The 24,811-nt window shown below is 49.2% G+C and overlaps 1 protein-coding gene across 1 annotated transcript in view; it reads right to left on the minus strand.

Moving 5' to 3' along the window:
- The window catches only part of LRRC38 (leucine rich repeat containing 38), a 40,641-nt gene extending 35,661 nt beyond the window's left edge, over positions 1-4,980 (minus strand). Inside the window, exon 1 of the mRNA XM_003733344.6 lies at positions 4,256-4,980. Within this exon, the coding sequence (XP_003733392.1) occupies positions 4,256-4,898 (643 nt within the window). The 5' untranslated portion in view covers positions 4,899-4,980. The remainder of the gene's footprint in view (positions 1-4,255) is intronic.
- Positions 4,981-24,811: the final 19,831 nt, after the last annotated feature.

Raw genomic sequence — 24,811 nt, forward strand, 5'->3', positions numbered from 1 at the left:
TAAACTGCCTGGAATTCCACTGTCTGACAGGAGAACCACCAGGCCAGGACACTGTCACCCAGAAGGATCAGCGATGTGTGGGGGCAGGATATGCTGGGGATGCTCTCATTCTCCCCTTCTTTCTTTTTTCTTTTGGAGACAGAGTCTTACTCTGTCACTCAGGCTGGAGTGCAATGGCACAATCTCGGCTCACTGCAACCTCCACCTCCTGGGTTCAAGCAATTCTCCTGCCTCAGTCTCCCGAGTAGCTGGGATCATAGGTGCCCGCCACCCTGCCTAACTTTTTTTGTTTTATGGTTTTTGAGACGTAATTTCACTCTTGTTGCCTAGACTGGAGTGCAATGGCTAGATCTCGGCTCACCGCAATTTCTGCCTTTCAGGTTCAAGCAATTCTCCTGCCTCAGCCTCCTAAGTTGCTGGATTACAGGCATGTACCACCATGCCCAGCTAATTTTTTATATTTTTAGTAGAGACAGGGTTTCTCCGTGTTAGTCAGGCTGGTATCGAACTCCTGACCTCAGGTGATCTGCCTGCCTTGGCCTCCCAAAGTGCTAGGATTACAGGCGTAAGCCACTGCACAAGGCTCTTTTTTTTTGTATTTTTTTAGTAGAGATGGGGGTCTCACCATATAGGCTAGGCTGGTTTCAAACTCCTGACCTCAAATCTGTCTGCCTAGGCCTCCCAAAGTACTAGGATTACAGGCATGAGCCACTGCGCCTGGCCTCATTCTCCTTTTCTATGACTATCAGAAAGAATTAGGTGTGAGTTCAACACTCCTGAGTTCAAGCTCATCTCAGCCACTAACTATGTGACCTGTGCAAACCTCTTCCTTTGTTTCTTGTTGGGTAAGTTGTAGGTAAAGGTATCTGCCAGGCACAGCTGCTGTGTTAAGAGACAGAGCTTGTAAACTACAAGGGTAGCTGGCACCCACAAGGTAGGATGTTAGGGTTGCCAGGTAAAATACAGGAAGCCCAATTAATGTTAAATTTCAGAAAAATAAATAGTGTTTTGTATACATCCCAAATATTACATGGGACCTACTTATGCTAAAACAACATTTGTAATTTATCTGAAATTCAATACTAATTGGGCATCTTGGGTTTCTTGGTTTGTTGCATTGTTGTGTTTTGGTTTTTGCTGATTGGCTGCTGCATATTCTGGCATCCCTTGGCCCTCATCCCACCAGCAAGGCAGTTCCTCCTCAGTCCTCAGACCTAGGTTGCCCCACACCCTGGACCATGGAAGAGCCTGGACGGAGGGTACCACTGGACTTTGATGGTATTTCCTTCCTCCCCTCTGCTGCATGCTCTGGGGCTGAGTGCTCCCCATCAGGCCTGTGGCCACAGGGGGAGGCTCACCTGGCAGACAGCACAATGTCTGCAACTGTCACAGCTAGACAAGGTCACAGGGAGAACACTCCGGGCTCCGTGTTGCTTCTCTGGAGGACAAGGGAGAGGGAGGCAAGGGAAAGACAGCAAAGGCAGGCTCCTCCCCTCCTTCAATTTCCTCCCCACTCCTTCCTTCAATTTCCTGCCCTGGAAGAGGCAGAGGGCCTGCCTAGAAAGCCCTGGAGCTTGTACCCTAATGGAGCCTGGTTTTTTCTGGCAGGAAATAGGTGGTCCTCATGGAGGGGATGCTGAGAGCCAGGAGGTCCTGGTGCACCCACGGCTCTGTCTTTAACTCTCCATGTGATCCAAGGCAAGTTACTCACATCACTTCTCTAGTCAAAACGGTAATAACAGCACCAGTTAAAACACTTATATAGTACCTACTGTGGGCCAGGTACTGTTCTCGGTGCTTTATAAATAATCGCCGTTTAATCCTCCTAACAAGTCTAGAAGGCAGGTACTGTATCAGCCCCAATTTACAGATGAGGAAGCGGGTACAGAAAGGTCACACAATCAGTAAGAAGTAGAGGCAGGATTTGAAGGTAAGCAGCTTGGTGCCAGTCCGGGCTCTGAGCTGCCTCTGAGAAAAGTAGAAAAAGCAGCACAAATGCGGGAGGAGGGAGGGGTGATGAACACCTATTGAGCACCTACTGCATGCTAAGCAAGACGGTGTCCTTTACAGAGATTATGTCATTTAAATCTCACAGCAAGCACAGCAGAGGACACTGTTACCAGATTCTGAATCCAGATGCAGGGAAACTGAGGCTTGGAGAGGTCAGGGACTTGCCTAGGGTTATTAACCTGAGTCCAAATCTGAATGTGGGTCTCGCTTCAAGGTATGTGCTGGGACCTCTACCACCCACCCTGCATCTCGCTCACAGTTTAGGAGACACTCTCAGGCCACACAGCAGGGGCAGTGGCAATGAGACCAGAGCTGCTCATGGCACTGCATTCTGCGAGGTGCCCTGGAGCTGTGTCCATCCTCTCCCTCCTGGCTGAGACAAAGCCACACCCTCCAACCCCTGTCCCCAGGGCCCTGGACATGGCTCCTTGCTCTGAATCTGTCCATCCTTCCTCCAGTCTTTCCCATCTGCGTCCACATCACAGACAGCAAGAGGAGAAACATTTCACTTCCACTGCTCTTATTACTCTCACTCTATCACCTTGTTTGGACCCCAACAACCACTGGGCGGATGGACTATGCAGCATTTGTCCTGATTTCACTTGAGGGGACGGTGAAGCTTAAAAGAGTGGAGCGACCCATGCAGAGTCCCCAGATTTTAGGCCAGGACTGAACGTCTTCAAACTCCAAATCCAGGGCTCTTTGGAGATTACAGAGGTCAACTCTAGTACTCTAGAGATGAGGAAACTGAGGCTCACACGGGACCAGTGGCCTGTTCAAGGTCATAGCCACCATGGCAGAACTGAGATAAACCCACAGCTCCTGACTTCACCACACCTAGCCTTCACCTGGAAGACAACAGGAGCCTATTACACCCACCCACCCAACAACAGGCGTGAATGGTGCCAACTCCACTGAAGAGCAAATGCAGGAGCAGGCAGAACCGAGGTATACCCACCACGCAATGAGCTCTGCACCCGGTCACTCCTGTCTCCAGGACCGAGTCTACTGATAGGGAGGGTCTGGGGAGCCAGGCAAGTGGATGAGGACAAAGTTTTAAAGATGGGGACTCTGTACCTTGCCGGTCAGATCGTTTAAGGAATTTCAGGCAGCCTGGACTGCAAGTGCTGGCTCAGGGGCCTGCATCTGCTCGGGAGTGAGTACCCTGGTGCATGGGGTGTGTTTGATGATAGTTGGGATGAAGATACGGATGGAGGAGTTCAGCACTTAGATGAACAGCATCCTTGACATCTCCATAAACGGAAAAAAAAAAAAAAGATATTCTGAAGCTAAGTCTGCATGTATGTCACCTTTGATGATGTATGACTTGCAGCTGTGGTTCCAATTCTGCTGAAATCTTGGGAGTAAGGTAGGAGGCAGAGTTCAGCTCTGAGAGGTCACTGCGGGCACCGATGCTCACAGGCTGACAAGCAGAAGGCTGGAATTCACCTGGGGGAAGGACACCCACCTGCTCCCCACTCTGGGTGCTCATCCCTGTGGATGCTGGGGTCCCCTCCTTCTCAGCTCTACTCCTGTCCCCTTCCTGCGGGCCTTAATGGGGCTCCTTGGCTCCCTGTACCCTGGTGTTCCTGTCTGCCAAGTGGGTATGTTTGCTCATTCCGCCATTGGAAGGGTACACCAGGAAAGCAAAGAAGGGACCAGCTCACTACATTTTGGTTCAGCTTTTTCACATCTGGCTGAAAAGCCGCAAAGAACTACGAATCATGACTGCATCACTGGCTCTTAATAGGCTGCCGTTATTCCTCAGCAGAAATCTTCCTCACTCATATTAGAAGAGCAAATTGGAGCTGAGAAGCTGAGAGGCCAGGTAAGGCTGGAGAGGCTGCTGGAGAGCCCGTGGAACTGGCTGACTCCCCGGGCATGGTACTGAGAATAGGGCCGTTTCCCATACAGAAGGCTGGGTTCAGCTTGCCAGGGGCCCAATAGTAATCCACACCCTCCAGTTCTAGAACTAGGGAGGTGATCCTGGGCATCCCCTGAACGAGAAGGTTGCTAACTTGAGAAAGTGAGTTATTCGAGAAACAGGAGAAGTTCAGCCTCAGGGCCCAGAAACTCCAAAGAATCCCAGATGTGTCCCTCCCCACCCACTTCCCCAGCAGAGACTCAGGAAAACTTCAGGAGCCCCCAAGCCTCTTCCAAATTCAACCCAAGGTTCCTCGCACCCAGACTGGGGTCTGGGGTGGCCTCTCCCTGCCCCCTCCTTCCCCCAGCCGGCCCGGCTCACCTTTGGGCAGTTTGGATGCGTTCTCCTGGATCCAGGAGAAGAGGTGGGCGAAGTCACAGTCGCAGAGCCAGGGGTTCCCGTCCAGACGCAGGGAGCGCAGCGCAGGCAGGGCGGCCAGGGCAGCCACGCTGAGGCTGCGCAGGTTGTTGTCGTTGAGCTCCAGCACCTGCAGCGACTCCAGGGTCTCGAAGGCGGCCTCGTGCACGCCCGCCAGGTTGTTGTTAGCCAGGCTAAGCTTCACCAGCCTCCCGGCCGACCGGAAGGCGCCGGCGTCCAGCTGGGTCAGGTTGTTGTAGCTGAGGTCGAGGAACACGAGCTTGGCGGAGCCGCTGAACGTGCCCTCCTCCAGCGAGCCCAGCGAGTTGTTCCTGAAGTCCAGGTAGACCAGGTCGCCGTAGAAGATGAAGAAGTCCTCGGGGATCCGCTGGATGCGGTTGCCGGCCACAAGCAGCTTGCGCACGTCCAGGGGGAAGGGGTCGGGCACGCTGGGCAGCCCGCGGTCGCTGCAGTCCACGGTGTGCGGGTCGGTGCAGGCGCAGCCCGCGGGGCACGCGTGCCCGGGCGCGAGCAGCAGCAGGAGGCTGCAGAGCCCGAGCGCCGCGGCGGCGCAGGCTGGAGCGTGGGGGGCGGCGCGGGGTCGCATGGCCAGGGGTCCGCGCGGGCCGCGGCGACACGAACGCGGCTCTCGGAGCTAGCCCTGGCGCGAGGCGGCGCGGCGAGGCACTGGCTGCCGGGCACGGAGAACAGGAGGGCGGCCGGGCGGGGAGGGCGTGCGCCTGGGCGCGCGGGGGCGACGGAGCGCAGCGCGGACCGACTGGGGGAGCCCGGACAGCAGGGATGGAGAGGGGAGGGAGGGGAGAAGGACTCACCAAAGGATTTACCGGGACAGGAAATTAACCCGCTAGAAAAATCCCTTGGGAGAGGCAGGAGCGGTAGGGGTGGCCTAGTGGCGGTGGCCAAAACGCGGCCCCACCCCGGCAGCTAATTTCCGAGATCGGGAAGTAAGATGCCGCGCGCGCTGGGCCGGCTGCACTCGAAGTCTAAGTTCAGTTACCGAGCCCAGGGGCGGTTTCCGTAAGGCGTGTCCCGGGCGTGCACCCTGCCTCCCGCACCCGCCTGGTGCCAAAGCTCGCTCCCTGCACGCCACCCCGTGTAGCCAACGGGAGTGGGACCTGGGTTACTCTGGCTCTGCTCTGGGGAGGCAATCCCCGCAGGCTCTCGGGGGCCTCGCCAGGGGCTGCTGTTCTGAATTTGGGCGGGATTCCAAGGAGAGAGAGATGGTGGCTGGTCTTCGCTCTTCCCTCCCCCACCTGCACTTGAACCGTCTTAGGCCTGAGGGTGAGCCAGGCAGGTGGCTGCCAGGGCCCCTGCTGTGGCCCAAAGAAAGGCCAGGGCCAGTCAGCACTTTCCATGCTGGCCCCGAACTTCTGGATGGAGCTGGCATCCACGCAAGGATCAGCTGCCAGTCTGACAGAGGTCCAGCCGCTGAGGCACTGAAGCCTGGGGTCACCAGACCTGGGTTCCAAGCTGTGTGGCCTCAGACCAATGCCTCTACCTCTCTGGACCTGGTAGCCCCATTTGTGAAATGGGAAAGGGTAATATATATCTTACCAGCTTTAGGGGAGGACCAAGAAGTCAAAAACAAAGTTCAAAAATTATCTTTTCCTCTCTCCCACTCTAACCTGCACCTTGGATGGCCTGGGGAGGTGGTCAGGTACCTGCCAAGGCTGAAATGAAGGGACACTGAGGAACTGCTGATGTCAGCCTCCGACACAGGCAGGCAAAGTCCATCTTCACGACGCCCATGCCAAACTCCTTTCCTTCTGTCCCACCCCATTTTGGAAACTTCTGTATGGGGAGGGGTCCCCACAGAGCTACCAAGAGATTGTCCTGCTGTTGGCTATTTCGGTCCAAATGCCCTGGAATTGACAGACTCCCACTAAATCAAAATAACCCAGGGAACAGCTGTTGGCCAGCAGGCCCCCGGAGACCCTGCCCTGGCCCCTGGTCCTGCTGGGGATTGGTGGAGCCTCGGATTCTGAAGCCGTAAAGCTAAGCCCTCGGCCTTCTTCCAAAAGTACAGGCAGACTTGATGCCTCTGAGCCATGGGATGAAAAAACTGATCCTCTGGGATGGAGCCAAGGGCTCAACAGATGAGCATATTTGCAGGAGCCCTGGGGAGGGGGTGGAGGAGACCCAGGGGGAAGCTTTGAGGCACCTGGAGTCCTGCAGCTCTTCCCCTACTTACACTCCAGGCCAAGCCAGACCTCCCCGAGTTCTCGGAGTTCTCGGTCTCCACTCTCCCAGGGTACCCAATTTGCCATTGCCATCCCCAGCTTCAAGGGCTCAGCTCCCCCACTCCCATCTCATGCTCTTGAAGAGGCAGGTGCCTGGGGGAGTGGTCTGAATGCTCCCAGAGTGGATGAAAATGCTTCTGCCTACGTACATGATGCATAAATTATTGAAGAGTCACACAAAGTGCAGGCAGGTGGCAGAGTAAACACATCTCCCACCCTTGCAACTCTGCAAAAGCAGCCTGAAGCGATCTGTTGCACTCTGCCAATCTCTCTCTTGTACTGAGGGGAACCTACTACTGGTTTGAGCCCTCAGCATCATTGTTTCATGACACCTGCATTTGGTTGGGCTGCCATCTTGCACGTGCACGCCCATGTGTCTGTATGTTTGAGTATACATGCAAGCCCTCCTGTCAAGTGGGAGGGTCTGGCTGGAGCACTGGCCTATGAGCCAAGACCCTGGGTCTGGTCCTGGCCCCCGCACTGGCCACAGAATCTTTCACAAGCTGCTTGATCTCTCTGAGGACTTCTCAGCCTGGGTCCCCAGATACTACAAAGAGGTCTTTTTAAAGTCCGGTGAAAATGAGGCCTTTATCTTTGAGGAGGTCACCCGGATTAAATACTGCAACTCTTGGCAGTGAACTTGATGGTAGCACTAGTGGTTTTGAGCAGAACAGAAACCTGAGCTGGCATTCGTAGGTGACTTTAAGGAAAACAGAGATGAATTTCTACTTAAATGCAAGTATGTAGCTGACAAGGGCTTGCAAAACAGGGGAATGCATGATAGTAAAATATTAAGAGGGGCTCTTGGTAACAAACCTGTTGAGAAATACCACTCCTAGCCTCGATTTCCTCATCCTGAAACTAAGGAAAAACTATCTTTCTTCTTCCTTTCCACAGACAACATGAGGGCCACTGGGAAATTATTTATATGTGAATGTGATTTGAAAGGTCTTTCTTCAGAGAAATATTGCAGATCAAAGTGGCCACAGCCGGACGAGGTGGCTCACGCCTGTAATCACAACATGCTGGGAGGCTGAAGTGGGCAGATAACAAAATCAGGAGATCGAGACCATCCTGACCAACGTGGTGAAGCCCTGTCTCTATTAAAATACAAAAATTTAGCCAGGCATGGTGGTGCATGCCTGTAGTCCCACCTGGGAGGCTGAGGCAGGGGAATCACTTGAACCCGGGAGGTGGAGGTTCCAGTGAGCCGAGATCACGCCACTGCACTCCAGCTTGGTGACAGAGTAAGATTTTGTCTCAAAAAAAAAAAAAAGAAAAAAAGTGACCACAAATCTTGCTATGGCAGGAATGACTCGTTTCTTCGAGTGTCCCCCAAAGTTCCCTGGATCCGAAGGTAAGCGTTCTTTTCATTACTATCAGCAGAACTAGACACGGTTGGGGTTTGTGGAGAGTAGGGAGGTGTCTTCATATTACAGAACTACCATCCCTTGAGGAAATGCAAGCTTTGCCACCTCTAATTTTCCCCCCAACAAATAAAACGGAGCCATGACCTCAGCAAGGTCACAATGTCAGTGATAGATGCTAGAAATAGAACACAGGCATTCTGAATCCCCACCTGCGCCACTCACTAACTCAGCCCTCAGCCCCCTCCCCAGGAAGGGAATCTCTTACCCTTGAGGGCGAACTTTACAGGTAACAGGGAGGAACTTTGAGAGATTCCACTTGTCAGCTCTGGTTCTGTATGTATTCTCAGAGTCCAGCACACTTTGTCATTCCCATTCAGGAGTCTCAAAGCAGGAGTGTGGCAAATACCCAAGGTATCCCTATGATTTAAAAACCTGATGTCATGCCTTTCCCCACCCCCACCCCCACCCCCACCCCCGGCGGAATCCTCACCCCTCCCCGTGCTCTCTGAGCTACAGAGCACGTTGTGTCTCACTCTCCATCCTTGTCAGATTCCCCATGAGGTTGCGCCTTGGGAAGCTGTGTGCAGGCGGTCCCCAGGAAACCCACCATGCGATGCCTGGTTGCTGTAAGCAAGAAAAATTCAATAAAAAGAATATCCCCCTTTGGTCACCAGACTGACATCTAAATTAGCCAAAATCCTATGCCTCTAATTATAAACAAGATGTTGCCAGTATTGTATGTGCAGAAGCTGAATTTAGGTGCAAATGCTAGGTTTGAATGATAAGAATATGGCTGGTGTTTGGTAATGTCATTCACATTACTGGTGTGTTTCACCTCTGATCAACAACTGGCTGGCCTAGGCAGGGAGCGTGAGGACAGCCCATGGCCCCAGGAGAGGAGACACACTCTGGCCCTTTCTTTACTTGGGGCAGGCTGCCTCGATGGAACGAACTCCCTGCTCGACAGACACTGCTGTGTCTTTGTCACCAGCCCGTTAAGTGGCTGAACACAAGCAACTGCAACTCCGTGTTCCCGTCCAACTGCCACTACCCTTTCTAGCTACCACCGCTAGGGAGCACAACCTGCTGCCTGCACTGCTCAAAACAGAGTGCTTCTCTCAATGCGGTTTACTCTCTGGAGCAAGGCTGGACCCATGTTTTAAAAACTCCTGGGGAGGGATAGCATGGGGAGACAGGCAGCAAAACACACTGCCATGTGTGTACTTATGCAACTATCTTGCATGTTCTGCACATGTACCCCAAAACCTAAAATGCAATAAAAAGAAAATAAATAAATAAAAACTCCCGCCTCTAGTTTCACCTCTGGAAGCAGGAAATGAATCTTCCTCCAGCCTAAATGGGAGCCAGGGTGGTGGTAGCAGCTGGGAACATGGGTATGAAGTTAGACAGATCTTGTGCAAGTAACTTAACTTTTCTAAGCCTCAGTTTTCCCATCTAGGAAATGGGATAATACGAATTTCTACTTCACTGGGTTGTTATGAGGATGAAATGAAGTGTTTTTCGAGGGCTTCGCAGTGAGACTGACACGTAGTGGAAGCACAATAAATGGTAACTGCTTGATGATCTATTTCTTTCCACATGGAGCAAATAAAGCTTTCATGTAGATGGGTATTCTTCAGGTAAAGAACTTCCGTGTTTGTTTCTCTGGAATATATTAACTAGTGATGCCCTAACATTCTAGGGTCAGTTTTAATGACTGTCCCTGCCCTGAACCTCTCCCTACCCCAAGTATAGCCCACCGGAGACACAGACACACACACACACACACACACACCTGAGCCCTCTCCGGCTCTAGCTGACTCTCTGATCACAGATATAGGAGAGTGGCTTCCCTCCCTCTGGCCCGCTGGCTTGGTTGGTCTGAGCATGGGCAGGCTAATGAGACCGAGGACACAGGGTCAGTCCCTCAGCCTGGCACAAGGAGATATCTGCTCTCTGCTCACGGATGGGGCTCCTTGTGCTGGCCAGCCATCCAACAAATGTGCGACCTTGGGTAGGGCTGGAGGAGGGTGGGGAGAGTTTCACCCTATCTGTCTCAGGAGAAAAACGAGACTACAAAGCACCATCCTCTCATAGGTAGGAGTTGCAAGCCTGGAAGTCATCCCCACTTCCTCATTATGTGACCCTCTCTGGATCCACTGGCAAACCCCCTTGGTCCTACTTCTCTGCATTTCCACCACTTCCACCACTACCTCCTCAAGCCAGACCAGCAGCAGCTTTTTTTTTTTTCGAGACAAAATCTTGCTCTGTTGCCCAGACTGGAGTGCAGTGGTGCAATCTTGGCTCACTGCAGCCTCCGTCTCCTGGGTTCCAGTGATTCTCCTGCCTTAGCCTCTCGAGTAGCTGGGACTATGGGTGCGCTCCACCATGCTTGACTAATTTTTGTATTTTTTAGTAGACATGGTGTTTCACCATATTAGCCAGACTGATCTCGAACTCCTGACCTCATGATCCACCTGCCTCGGCCTTCCAAAATGCTGAGATTACAGGCCTGAGCCACCACACCCAGCCACAGCATCATCTTTTATAGCAGCTTCTGGGTGGCCAGCTGGCTTCCACTCTTGCCCATCCCCCACCCACACTCCCAATATTTAAGGAAGCCAAAGTGACCCTTTGAAAATACACATCAGACCAAGTCACCTCCCTGCTTAGATACCTCCAGTGACTTCCTGTGAGTGGCAGGCAGCCTTCTAAGATGACCCCCAATGATCCCCACCTCCAGGTATTCCTTGAGTGGAAGTGAGACCCATGACTTGCTTTTAACAAATAGAATAGCAATGAATGTCAGTTCTGTGTTCAGGTTCTGTCTTGCTGGCAGACTATGTCACCTCCCTGAACAATTTGTCTCTTGCACAATTTGATGAGGAAACCTATCATGTTGGGGAGACCCTCATGGCCAGGAACAGGGGTGGGGGTGCTCAGATCAGCCCATGAGGAATTGAATCCTGCCAACAACGATGGGAGCTTGAAGTGGGGCCTTCCCCAGTTAAACCCAGTTAGACTACAGCCCAACCAATGTCTGGACTGCAACCTGTGACACTCCCTGAAGGAGAGGACCCAGAGAAAGCCTGCCCAGACTCTTGACCTGCAGAAACTGTGAGCTTTGAAATGTGTTTTGTTTGAAACTGCTAAAAGGGGTAATTTGTTATACCACAATAGCTAACTGATACACTAAGGAACCTGGAACAAGAGCCCACCAGATCCTGCATGGCCTGGCTCCACGTTCTTTCCCCCCAACCCCCAATTTGGGACCCCTCTTCTCTTGGCTCACTGCACTCTAGTCTTTTCGTACATCTAATTCTTCACGTTTGTTCCCACCACTGGACCTTTGCCCTTTGCTGTGCCCTCCGCTGGAAGTACTTCCTTCCCAGCTCCGGGCATGGTTGGTGCCATTTGGTCAATTTTCTTTCTCAGCCCAAATGTCACCTCCTGAAACTGGCATTTGCTGACCTCCCGTCTTCCTCCCATCACTCTCCCTTGTCTCCCTAAGTTGCTTCCCTTTTTGTCCTGGCTTCAGCATGTTCATTACCCCCCGGCATTACCTAGCTCGCTGGTTTGTTTGCTTATTCACTCCACCGTCCCCCACTAAAAGGGAACTCTATAAGGGCCAATCCTTTCATTCTTTCTTTTCTTTTTACTTACTTATTTAGAGATAGGGTCTTGCTCTGTTGCCCAGGCTGAAGTGCAGTGGGGCAATCATGGCTCACCACAGTCCCAACCTCCCAGGCTTAAGAGATCCTCTTGCCTCAGCCTCCCACGTTGCTGGGACTACAGACACATGCTACCACACCTGGCTCATTTTTCTTTTTACTTTTTGCAGAGATGGGGGTCTCACTATCTTGCTCAGGCTGGTCTCAAATTCCTAGGCTCAAGCGATCCTCCTGCCTCAGTCTCCCAAGGTAGTGAGATGACAGACGTGAGTCACTGTGCCAGGTCAGGGTCCATGCTTATCCAGGTTCCTAGAATTGGCCCCAGAACACTCAAGAATTATTTGATTAATTAATTGTCACCTGGAAATGATGCTTGTCAACTAGGCCACCAGTTTCTCAGCAGTATCTCACCTAGAGAAGCTCATTTATTGTTTCTGGTAGAGCAAGGAACTTCATCCCTCTAAAAACAGCCTTGGCTCTTTTTCCCCCGGAAGGAAAGAGATTTATGTGGGGAGAACAAAGCACTCCAACTGTACTCCTGAAGTGACCTGGGAGTTTGGAACTCCCCCAAACACATATCTAGTTCCTCTTCATCAAAAGCATGTAGCACCCCATAAATGAAGTCATCATGTCCACCTTTGCACCTTTATTCATACCCTCTTCCTGGCTTGCCTCTCACTATCTTACCAGTTTGCTTAAGGAAATTTGGCCTCCTCCAGGAAGTCCTCCTAGAATTACCCTGAAGAATTCCCTGGTCCCCTTTTTTCTCCATTCCAGGAGAATAAGTGCTGTGCCAGGTATGGGGCACAAAGATGACACAGGGGTAGCCTCATGCTGAAGGAGCTCAGGGCTCAAGAGGCAGCCACAAGAAGAAATAACACTTTCATTAGAATTGGGACTTACGTGTTGGTCTCTAAAACTCGAATTCATACAGTGGTATTAAGTCTACTGAAATAGAAGCTGTATATTTGGGTAGAGTCAGCGCTAAAAGCACTGGCCCTTGAGCCAGCTAGCCAGTATTCAGATCTCGCTGCCAGCGCTCCTAACCTGCTGTTCTTCTGCAAGTATAGTCGCCAGAAGCCTCGGTTGCTTCCTCTGTAAAATGGGAACTCGTCGTATCTATCTCATAGGGTTACTGTGAAGACTCGATGAGATTATATGCAAATTAGCATTTGGCACAGCCTCTGTGGGATTCTCAATAAATAGTAGCATCTAAAGGTGGGAACATTCTCATCCATTTGGATACCTCCAGCAAAAATCTTCTCTTCCCTGCTTAATATTCCAACGGAAGGCATTGAACTGGGTCCCGGGAGACAAAGATGGAGTAGACAGCCTCTGTTCTGAGGTGACTCACAATCTCCTTGAAGAGACAGGCCACATGCAGCAAGGACTTGTTCTGTACAGTAACTGAACAAGCTCCTTGGCTTAATAAATGTCTCAGCCATTTGGAGGAGTCAGGGATGTCTGGGCCAGGATGATTGGAGAAAGCCACATCTAGACACAGCGGACCATATTTTCCGAATCAGATCTCCGAGTATACGGCCATGTGGCTTCACGCTTCTCTATCTTGGCACACAGCATTTCCTGCCAGGCCACTTGGCAGGTCCCTGCTCATTCTCGAAGGTGCCATGCATTTCTCCACAAGGCCACGATCTTCCCAAGTGTGGCCAAATTATTTCCTCCCTTGTATCTTTCCTCCCTTTTGTTACTGTCCCTTGCATGCAACGTGGTGTTTATGGATAGCATGTTTCTCTCCCTTCCTGGGTTATTACTCGGCTCTAGTGTGAGAAGGAACAGGTAGGTTCTCCTGAGCAAAGACCATGTCTTCTCCATGTTTATATCCTGGAACCCAGCATAGGACCCCACACAGAGCAGGTGCTCAAGGTCTTTTTGCCAAATGAATGAATGAGCGCATGCATGACAAGCAAGTGATTCTTCCATGTGAAATGATTGGTAAAGCACTAGAGGTCAGGATTGCTTTGGAAGGCTCTAGAGGTGCGGGTCTCTGGGCTGCTGCTGCTGCACTCTCTGTTTAACCCCGCAAATACTGCCTTGGGACTTCCCGTCCTTGCTCTTGGTCTCCCCTGCTATAATAATGATGGTGATCTGGGCACTCTCACGCCCATAGGCAAGACTTCAAAGACCCCGAACACATGCTCTCAAGTGAGCCTCACAGCAGCTGTGTCAGAGGCTGGAGGACCGACCTGCATCTTTGTGCCCATTTGACAGAAACCCCTGGTGGGTGGCTGATTACTCACCCTTTCACAGCTGATTAATCCCGGGATACTTGACATTTCAAACCCAAGGACAAGTTTCTTTTGCAGCTCTTCTGGCTCCCAGCACAGGGTTATCTAATGATGGAAGGTCATTAGGAACTGTTGAATCACATGGACTGATTAGAGGTAGGGCCTCAGAGCCCGGAATTTTAAATTTTATTTTAGATGACTCAAATAAAAAGTTGACAGCTGAAACTGCTCAGCAAAGATATCTGATTGCTGAGCAGTATTTCCGCTGTCATGACTGGCCTCCTCTGCCCTCCCCCGGACCATCCTGCAGACGTGTGCACAAGCTCACGTGCACGCCACCTCCCTCCTTCCAGGTAAGTCTTTCTAAGCAAGCAGAATAAAAAATGGCATAACCCAAAGGTGAGATAGCATAAAGACACCAGAATTCTTTCTAGTACATGCGGAGGCACACACAAGGCTGTTTTGTATAAATTTGCATGCAATTTGCATACATTTGCTTATACTCCCAAAGCTATCTCATTGAGTTCTTGAAACAAGTAACAGGTGAAGCCACTGTACCTACGCCAGCCAATGGCAGAAGTAGAGACACATTTGACATCCAGGCAGCCAATAACTTCCCTGTAGGTTATTCTAAATTAGCATAAAATCATTGTTAAGTATTAATATTACTGAAGATCACAAAGGCTGAAGCAAACAGGACATGGATGCAATCATGCTAATAGTGGTAATAATAATCTCTAATGCTTACTGAGCACATATATGTCAGGCATTTCTCTATGGGCTTTGAATATATTATGTGAATCTCAATAATCCCAAAGGTAGGTCCGATTCGTACCATTTTACTGGAGAGGAAGTGGAGGTCCACAGGGTTGAGGCCACATGGTTTGTCAGTGATTCAAACACAGGCATTCTGGCTCCATTCATGTATGTGCCCATATTAGTTTAAGCACCTACTATGTGCCAGATACTTTTCTCAGCACTGGGAACATGGCAGTGAAGGAAAAGGACAGGGTCTCAGTTGTCACAAAGCCTTAGTATGAACATAAGTTAGGGTAAGGTTGGGTGGGAACAGAGACCCCAACATTTATTAAAGAACAAAGAAGTAAATTTCTTTTCTTTTTTCTTCTTCTTTTTTTTTAGACCACTCTGTGGCCCAGGCTGGAGTGTAATGGCACGATCTCAGCTCACTGCAACCTCCGCCTTCCTGGCTGAAGTGATTCTCCTGCCTTAGCCTCCCAAGTAGCTTGGATCACAGGTGCGCACCACCACGCCCGGCTGCTTGCTGTATTTTTTGTAGAGACAGGCTGTTGCTATGTTGTCCAGGCTGGTCTCCAACTTCTGACCTCAAGTCATCTGCCCGCCTATGCCTCCCAAAGTGCTGTGATTACAGGCAAGTGCCCCACGCCTGGGCTGAATTTCTTTCTTGAATAGTAATTTAAGGTGTGTGTCTCAGACTGATGGAGCATCTTGCCCTAACCACGTGGTCATGTGGAAAGCCCTGGTACCTGCACGTCATTGCTCTTCTGAGCGCCTGGACACTGTCTTCACTGGCTTAGGTGAGGCTGAGCTGCTGCCACATCCTGGTGTAGCCACAGGAAGGTGGAAGGGAGCACAGAGAGGCCACACCTACCGTGCTCAAGCCCCAGCCTGGGAGGAGCAGCCATTGCTTCTGTTTCCTTTCTGTAGGGGAGAACCTGGGCCTGTGACCCCGTCCTACTTCAAAACGGGCTAAGGAATGGGGTTTAGTCAAGAGCCAAGGAAAAAGAGAAAATGGATTGGGTGGACAACCAGCTGTCTTTGCCATGAAATGACATTCACAAGGCAAATAAATTTGCTGGATGATATCACAGAGCAATAAATGCAGCAAAAATAAAGCAGAGGAAGGGCTGGAGAGAGATGGGGTCACATTTTTAGACACAGTCATCAGCTCTTAATCACTGTCCTTAACTGACCCCCGATTCCACCCATGCTCACAGTGACAATGACGGAGGCTTAGGAAAGCCTCAAGCTCTTCCTGAACCAAATAAGGTCAACTTATGTCCAACTGAGTAGCCAGGTACTCTAGCCAAGCAAGAGTTTACTAGACTAGACTTGACCTTCATAGAGTCTCTTATGCCTTTTGTCAAGGAATTTTTGTCTATTAGTCATTTTATTCTAAAAAAAAAAACTTTAAGGATAGCTGGGGAAGGTGTTGTCATCTCCCCTTGATGAGAGGAGAAATTGAGGCTTAGAAATGTTCAGTTCAGTTAAAAAACAAACTACTGAGCTCCTGTATTTGTATCCCAAGGCTCCAGTGCCTTGGGATACGAAGGCAAACGAGATGTAGTTCCCTCAGACAATTTGACGGGTAGTGTGGTATGCAGACATAGAAGCAAATAGTTTTTCAAAATATACAATGATAAAAGTATATACAAAATAAAGCAGTACAGAGAAGGAAGGGAATCTGCAGTGTTTTCGCCAAGGGCTTGAGACAGTTAGCATGACTTGCCCCATCTTGGCTGCTGGACCTATCTGCTCTCCCCCCGCTCTCGAGGGCTGTCGAGTCGAGGTAAAAATGGCTAAGCCACTGAGGCAAAAACAGAATGCAGAGTAAGGGCCTGCGGTTTATGAGGACATTGTGCTGACTGCTTCATATCCCCTTTAGTCTCTGTGTAATCAATAGGCTTGCTGCAATTGAGATGCCTGAGAGGGGCAAAGACCCCTGCCCATATTTTCTCAGGAGCTGAGCCTTTGCTCTACCTCCTGATGGAAAACATAGTTAACAAGCCACCTTAAGGGCACCATTGTTTGTTTGCACTGTGTATCTTTGAAAAACGTATATTAACTCTTAAACTGCTTTGCAAGCTATTATCACAAGCCCCCTTAAAACTGCTTTGTGAGCTGTTATCACAAGCCCCTGATAACTATTTTTACGTGATTTCTGTTCCCTTTTCTGTTTACCCCCTTTTCTGCTGAGCTAAAGTAAATGTAACAAGAAAAAAGGTATAAAAGCTGTCACCTACAAAAATAAAGTTGCTGCTTGACTACAAGTCATTCAGACCTCCAGACTCCACTTTACTTTCTTCTTTCACTTCCACACGCTCTCTCCCTCAGGTTGAACGAGACATCTACGTTGGCGGTCTCGGGGACTCCCACAGGTTGGTAGCCCCCCAGCAGACGTGTCAGATCCCAACAGGAATCATAATTCTACTTGGGTGGAAAGGATCAAGAGAAGGTATTACAGAAGAGGTGATGGCTGACCAGGGTTTTGAAGAATGAATAGGAGTTCTCTAAGCAAATGGAGAATCTGTTCTAGGTAAGGAAAATATGTTCTAGAGAGAGAGAAAACTGCATACATAAAGGCATAGAGGTTTAGCAATGTGAAATGCTTCATGAATTTGGCTATGAACATTTAGTGAGAAAGGCTCACTAAACCTTTACAATCAGTGCTAGAAAATAACCCAGGTTGGCCGGGCATGGTGGCTTATGCCTGTAATCCAAGCACTTTGGGGGCCAAGGCGGGTGGATCACCTGAGGTCGGGAGTTCAAGACCAGCCTGACCAACATGGTGAAACCCTGTCTTTAAAAAGAAAAGAAAAGAAAATAACTCAGGTCTCCCAATTCCTAGTCCATACTGGTTTTTGACCTTCTTTTGCAGCCATCCCAGGGTCTGATGAAAACGTCCCTGGCTATGCACAAGCATTGTACACTTAATCTTTGCCAAAAGACCAAGAAGCAGTATGCACAAGCATTTTAAAAGCTGTGATTGGCTGGGCATGGTGGCTCACGCCTGTAATCCCAGCACTTCGGGAGGCCAACGTGGGTGGATCACAAGGTCAAGAGATCGAGACCATCCTGGCTAACATGGTGAGACTCCGTCTCTACTAAAAAATAGAAAAATTAGCTGGGCATGGTGGCGTGTGCCTGTAGTCCCAGCTACTCGGGAGGCTGAGACAGGAGAATTGCTTGAACCCAGGACACGGAGATTGCAGTGAGCTGAGATTGCACCACTGCACTCCAGCCTGGTGCCTGGCAACAGAGGAAGACTCTGTCTCGAAAAAATAAAATAAAATAAAAGCTGTGATCACAAAACTACAATTGCACTTATTCATTCAACAATGCCTACAAAGTGCTTTCTAAATGGATTCCAACATATAGACTCAAACACTGGGGATACAATGGCAGACCTGGGTAAATCTGATTCCCAAGATGAGAGATGGGGCAGGAGAGGAGCTGACGAGGGGCTGCGTTGCACTGGGAAAGCCACCATATTTTGCAGGGTCGGGAATCTGGACTTTGTTCTGAGCTCTTGAAAGGCTTTCATCTGGCAAGAGACATAACTGGGTATGCATTTTAGGGAGCTGACACTGGAAGCTATAGTATAGGTGTTGAATTGGAAAGAGAGCCAGTTCTAGAAGATGCTATCAGAAATTCAAGGTAGGGATAATCTCACCCAGCCCTCCTAGGAATCTGTCCAAGAGAAAGGAAAACCTAAGCCCACCCATGACAGTCAGGCTAATGCTCCCAGTAGCACAATTCATAATAGCCAGAAACTGGAAACAACCCAGAGAGTCTTCAACTGATGAATAGGTAAAACAAAATGTGGCATATCCATTCAGCGAAATACAATGCAGCAGTAAAAAAGAGCAAACTACTAATGTGTGTCAATGCAGATGGACCTCAAAAATGCAGTGTGAAGATGTATGTTCATTGCGACACTGTTTACAATAGCAAAGACCTGGAACCAACCCAAATGCCCATCAATGATAGACTGGACAAGGAAAATGTGGCACATATACACCATGGAATACTATGCAGCCATAAAAAACGATGAGTTTGTGTCCTTTGTAGGTACATGGATGAAATCTGAAAACCATAATTCTCAGCAAACTGACACAAGAACTGAAAACCAAACACTGCATGTTCTCACTCATAGGTGGGCGTTGAACAATGAGAACACGTGGACACAGGGAGGGGAACAACACACACTGGGGTAGGTTGGGGAACGGGGGGCTAGGGGAGGGACAGCGGGGGGTGTGGAGGCTAAACACGGGGAGAAATGCCTAATGTAGGTGACGTGGAGATGGAGACTGCAAACCACCATGGCATGTGTGTATCTATGCAACAGCCTGTGGATGTGCATATGTACCCTAGAGCTTAAAGTACCATAAAACATAAATAATAAATAATTGTCCAGTTAAAAACAAAAACAAAACCTGGTATAAAGAATCCCAGCCAAAGAAGATCACAAATTATGTGATTCCATGTCTGTGAAATGCTCAGAAAAGGCAAATACGCAGAGAAAGATAGCAGGCCTGTCTGGGGCACGGAGTGTGCCTCTAGCCTCACTGAGGTACAGAGATTTGCTTATGTGTCTGCCTCCTGCACAAAATCATGAGCCCCGCCAGGGCAGAGACTGCAGAGACTGTGACTCGCTCTTCTCATCAGATCCTATCCCAGCACCTGGCCCATTACAGGTGCTCAGAAAAGACCAGACCTGTTTCTGTTGTTGTTTTTTGAGGTGGAGCCTCACTCTGTTGCCCAGGCTGGAACGCAGTGCCGTAATCTCGACTCACTGCAACCTCTGCCTCCCGGGTTCAAGTGATTCTCCTGCCTCAACCTCCCACACGTGCAGGCCACTGTGCCTGGCGAATTTTTGTATTTTTAGTAGAGACAGGGTTTCACTATGTGGGCCAGGCTGGTCTCAAACTCCTGACCTCAGGTAATCCACCCACCTTGGTCTCCAAAAGTGCTGGGATTACAGGCATGAGCCACCAGGTCTGGCCTATTGTTTGAAGATTTTGGGCAACCCGATTATAAGCCAGGGCCACATGCAAAGGATCTCTATGGTGTCAAATTCAAAGAAATGCCATTGCCATCTTGTAACCTAAAGTAGTTAGAAATTCAGTTTTCGCTGGCACTTCTTGAAGAACGTTAAGGAAGATCCGAGTAACAAGCCTCAGCCGCTCTTCAAAAACCTCTCTCCTCTCTCTCCCTCTCTGGTTCTCTTCTGTCCAGTTTGCTTAGATCTGCACAGCTGTTTCAAGCTCTCCGCGCTCTCACTCTCCACGCTCTCTGAAGTCTAAACCCACTCACCTTTTCTGTCCTATCCTGTCCTGTTTTCTGATTTTCTTTACTCATTGTCTCAGTTTGGTAACGCAAAAGCCCAGAAACCAAACTAGAAAGGTAGAAGCCTCTGAAGGGGGTGAAGGAGAAGGCAAAGCCACAATCGCTGCTCAGCCCCAGGGCTGCAGGTGTGAAAGGGGCTTTGTTCCTTTCTAGCTCCTGTTTTTGAGGTTGCACAGCATACTGTGCTGAGTTAGACACAAATACAGTGCTGGGTTAGAAACGGGCTATGTGACGGTGGTTCTCACCTGGAATCTCAACACTTTGAGAGGCTGAGGTGGGTGGATCAGGAAGTCAGGAGTTCGAGACCAGCCTGACCAACACGGTGAAACCCTGTCTCTACTAAAAGTACAAAAATTAGCTAGCTGTGGTGGCATGCTGGTCAGCTTCCAAATGTGCCTGTAATCCCAGCTTCTCAGGAGGCTGACGCAGAAGAATTACTTGAACCCAGGAGGTGGAGGTTGCAGGGAGCCAAGATTGTGCCCCTGGACCCCAGCCTGGGCAACACAGTGAGACTCCATCTAAAAAAGAAACAGGCTGTGCAACACACTCCCCTGCCCCCACCAAGGTCATGCCAGCCAGAACCCCCAAAGAGCTGATGTACCTGTTGGGGGATGATGTTTCCTGCTAGTGAGGAAGTTGCTTTTGGCCTTGGCACCTATTCCTCCTGCGGGAAGAAGGGCAACTTGGAGAAACTGAACATGCCTAGCCCTGCCCCTCCTCTCTCTCTTCCTTCTGGGGCTTGTTCTCCCACCTGGGGGTTTACGGAGGCAGCTCCACCTTAGGACTGGGGAGGCCCACGCTGGCCCTGCTCCGCCTGCACCTGGGCAGGCACATCTGTCTGTTTCCATTGGAATGAAACAGACATCTGTCTGCTTCCATTGCAGAATGTGCACTCACTTTCAGACTTAAATGACATCTTTCTCATGGTCAGCTTTCTTAGTAACAAAGAGAATGTTTCACTCCTCTGTCCACTAACAGTTCTGTTATTTCTCCATTGGTCTGAGCCCTGGTAAGGACGAGGGATGGTGTTAATCAGGTCTCCCCAGCACCTCCCTGCTCATGCCACCCTCCTGCCACCTGTCTATCAGTTACCAGGAAGCCTGATGCATGTAGCCTACGCTTTCTTAGTTTCTTTTCTAGCTATGCATATGTTCCTAATAGCTATTACCGTTCCTTCCCGAAGTGACCCTCTTCATCACTGGGCATTGTGATGATCAGAAAGTTGTAAATACAGCTCCTTCCCCCTTTTATCATTTGGGTCTTGCTTGTCTTTTGGCTGGAATTCAAATCTGACACCTCCTGAAGTTATATGAAGAGAAATGAAACAGCCTCTCCCTCTAAGCCCCGGTGACCTCACCCCATGTAGAATACTCCAACAGCACCCTTTTCTCAACTTTGCTGCAAGGCTTAGATTGAATAATCTGCGGAGCTCCTGGGAAATCTAAAATGCTTTGCAAATGTAAGGCTCGTTTTCCCCTTTGCCTCTGAAGGCTAGAAAACATTCATCCTTTGCTCAAATACATGAGAGCAGAAGAGTTGGACACAGCTGATTTCTTTATTTTTTTTTTTAAATTTTTTCTTTTTTTTAGAGATGACGGTCTTGCTATGTTGACCAGGCTGGTCTCGAACTCCTGGCCTCAGCAAGTCTCCCATGTCAGCTTCCCAATGTGCTAGGAATACAGGTGTGAGTCACTACACTTAGCCTGACACACCTGATTTCTACTGAGAAGTTCTCTCCCTAGGATGGCTTGAAAAATCGGATGAGCTCTGTGGAGGCACATTGTACTGACACTTTTCTAGCAATCCTTCCAGATTAGTTACTCAGAAGATGATGTGCTTCTCTTGACAAGTCTACAAGGAAACTATAGATTATTTGGGTGCTGATTTGCTTTGCTCCAAATTTGCTGCAACACACGCTAACCAAGATGCAAGGGTTGTTTTGTTTGTTCATTTAAACATTAAACAACTTAGTTCCCTGACTGATCTCTGGGAGGTAAGGAGATTTTAAGAATATACTGGCCGGGCGCGGTGGGTCACATCTGTAATCCCAGCACTTTGGGAGGCTGAGGCAGGCAGATCACAAGGTCAGGAGTTCGAGACCAGCCTGGACAACATGGTGAAACCCTGTCTCTACTAAAACTACAAAAATTAGCCAGGTATGGTGGTGCTCACCTGTAATCCCAGGTTCTCTGGAGGCTGCGGCGGGCCAATCACTTAAACCCTGGGGGGCAGAGGTTGCAGTGATCTGAGATTGTGCCACTGCACTCCAGTCTGAGTGACAGAGCGAGGTTCCGTCTAGGGGAGGAAAAAAGAAGAACACACTGCAGACCTGCTCCTCTGGGTGGAGAGAATGAACTTGTTTCCACTGGCAGATGGAGGTAAATGGAACCTACTTTTTCCACTCTAGTCCCAGTCCCCCTTGTCCTCAATGCTGCCAACATTTTGTTTCCGGGTCTTGAAAATAATTTATGATTTTTTTTTTTTTTTTTGAGACAGAGTCTCTGTTGCCCAGGCTGGAGTGCAGTTGTGTGATCTCGACTCACTGCAACCTCTGCCTCCCAGGCTCAAGCAATTTCATGCCTCAGCCTCCTGAGTAGCTGGGATTACAGGCATGTGCCACCACACCTAGCTAATTTTTGTATTTTAGTAGAGATGGGGTTTTACCACGGTGGCCAGGCTAGTCTTGAACTCCTGCCCTCAAGTGATCTGCCCACCTCAGCCTCCCAAAGTGCTGGGATTACAGGCATGAGCCACTGGGCCTGGCCATATTTTCTCCATCCCTTTCTTAACTGCACATGATTTTTTTTAAAAAAACAATGCATTGAGTCCTGATATGTAGTACTTTCCAATTGCTGTGGTGTAAATACTCCCACCATGGCTGATTTCGAGTTGCCCAGATACTGTCACCGAACATGGAGTTGGTAATAGATGGGGATTTATATTTTAGTCTTACATTCTATTCGATTGTATTTAGAATTTCTACCATACAGATATACAGAGATCAATAATCACAAGAGTACAATAGTAAAAGTAGTAATATGATTAGGAAAAGATGGGGTTTGAGTATATATTACTTTTTCTATTTTTTTCCATTCTAATCATTTTTTTTTTTTTTTTTTTGAGATGGAGTCTTTCTCTGTCACCCACGCTAGAGTGCATTGGGGCCATCCCAGCTCACTGCAACCTCCACCTTCCGGGTTCAAGTGATTCTCCTGCCTCAGCCTCCCAAGTAGCTAGGATTACAAGTGCCCACCACCACACCTGGCTAATTTTTGTATTTTTAGTAGAGACAGGATTTCACTATGTTGGCCAGGCTGGGCTTGAACTCCTGGCCTCGTGATCCACCCGCCTCAGCCTCCCAGAATGCTGGAATTACAGGAGTGAGCCACCACACCTGGCCACTTTCTAATCATTTTATTGTGTACAATTCAGTATCATTAAGTAGATTCACGGCGTTCTGTAACCATCACCACTATTTAGTTCCAGAACTTTTTCATCATCTGAAACAGAAACTACCTACTCGGTAAGCAGTCATTCCCTGTCCCCTTTCCTCTGGCAACCACTAATCTGATTTCTGACTCTATCAGTTTGCTTATTCTAGATATTTTGTATAAATGGAAAGATACGATATATGGCCTTTTGTGTCTGTCTTTTTTCACTGTGCAGAATGTTTCCTAAGTTCATCCATATTGTAGTATGTATCAGTGCTTCATTTCTTTTGTTTTAGAAATGGGATCTTGCTCTCTTGCCCAGGCTGGAGTGCAATGATACGATAGTGGCTCACTGCAGCCTCCACAACTCCTGGCCTCAACTAACCCTCCCTCCTCAGTGTGGGTAGCTGAGACTATAGGTATATACTACCAAGCCCAACTTATTTTTTTTTTCTTTAATTTTCTGTAAAGACAGGATCTTGCTATGTTGTCCAGGCTGGTCTTGAACTCCAGGCTGGTCTTAAACTCAAGCAATCCTCCTGCCATGTCCTCCCAATGTGCTGGAATTATAGTCATAAGCCACAGTGCCTGACCCCAGCCCTTCATTTCCTTTTATAGCTGAATAAAAGAGCACATTTTGTTTTTCCATCTGTTGATGGCCTTCTGGGTGGCTTCCACCTTTTAGCGATTGTAAATAGTGTGCTATGAACATCGTGATTACTTTCCTTTTTAGTATAATTCACCTAGTTGTAAGTTTATATGATTTAATTTTTAATAATAGCTGTGTTTATCAACCGACTTGCAAGATTCCTGCACATCTAACGGTTGGCTCTTAGGAGGGGCAGGAGTCGGACCCAGGACTCCCATGGTTGTCACTATCTGTACAGCTCTGGGCAGATGACAAAGCCCGGAATTATGAGTCAGCGGGTCGGTATTCTGGGGCCAGTGCAGCCTCTAACTCACCTGTCGTTCTGAGAACATCATTAACTGCTCTTGTCTTCTGTCTCGTTTCTAAAATAAGGCTGTTGGGCTAGATGATGCCTGAGGTTCCTCCCTAGGGAATCTTCTGTCTGATAAGTGGCTGGGCTAGGTCAACAGAGGAAATAAGCCCACGGTAACTTACCACCCAGCAGGTCAGAGAATGGCACACTCACTGTTCCTCTGCAGTTGAGCCTTGTTGGTTCCATCCCCAGGACCTGTTTTGATTGTCTTCTCACTGTGCTTTCTGTCTTCTCTTTCTAGCAGTCTTCCTGGAAGCTTCTTTCCAACAGCTCCCCTAGGTCTGGCTATGAATGCTCACTTTTCCCTGCACTGGGAATTAAGCCAATCTTTCTCCACTACTGGAAAATCCCATCACAGCAATCCCTATACCTGTCTCGGTAGTGCGGAGTAAAGCCTGCCTTACTGCCTGCAATGGTCATGAATGGTTTCCT

Source organism: Callithrix jacchus, chromosome 7, assembly GCF_049354715.1.
Source record: "Callithrix jacchus isolate 240 chromosome 7, calJac240_pri, whole genome shotgun sequence".
Classification (NCBI taxonomy): domain Eukaryota; kingdom Metazoa; phylum Chordata; class Mammalia; order Primates; family Cebidae; genus Callithrix; species Callithrix jacchus.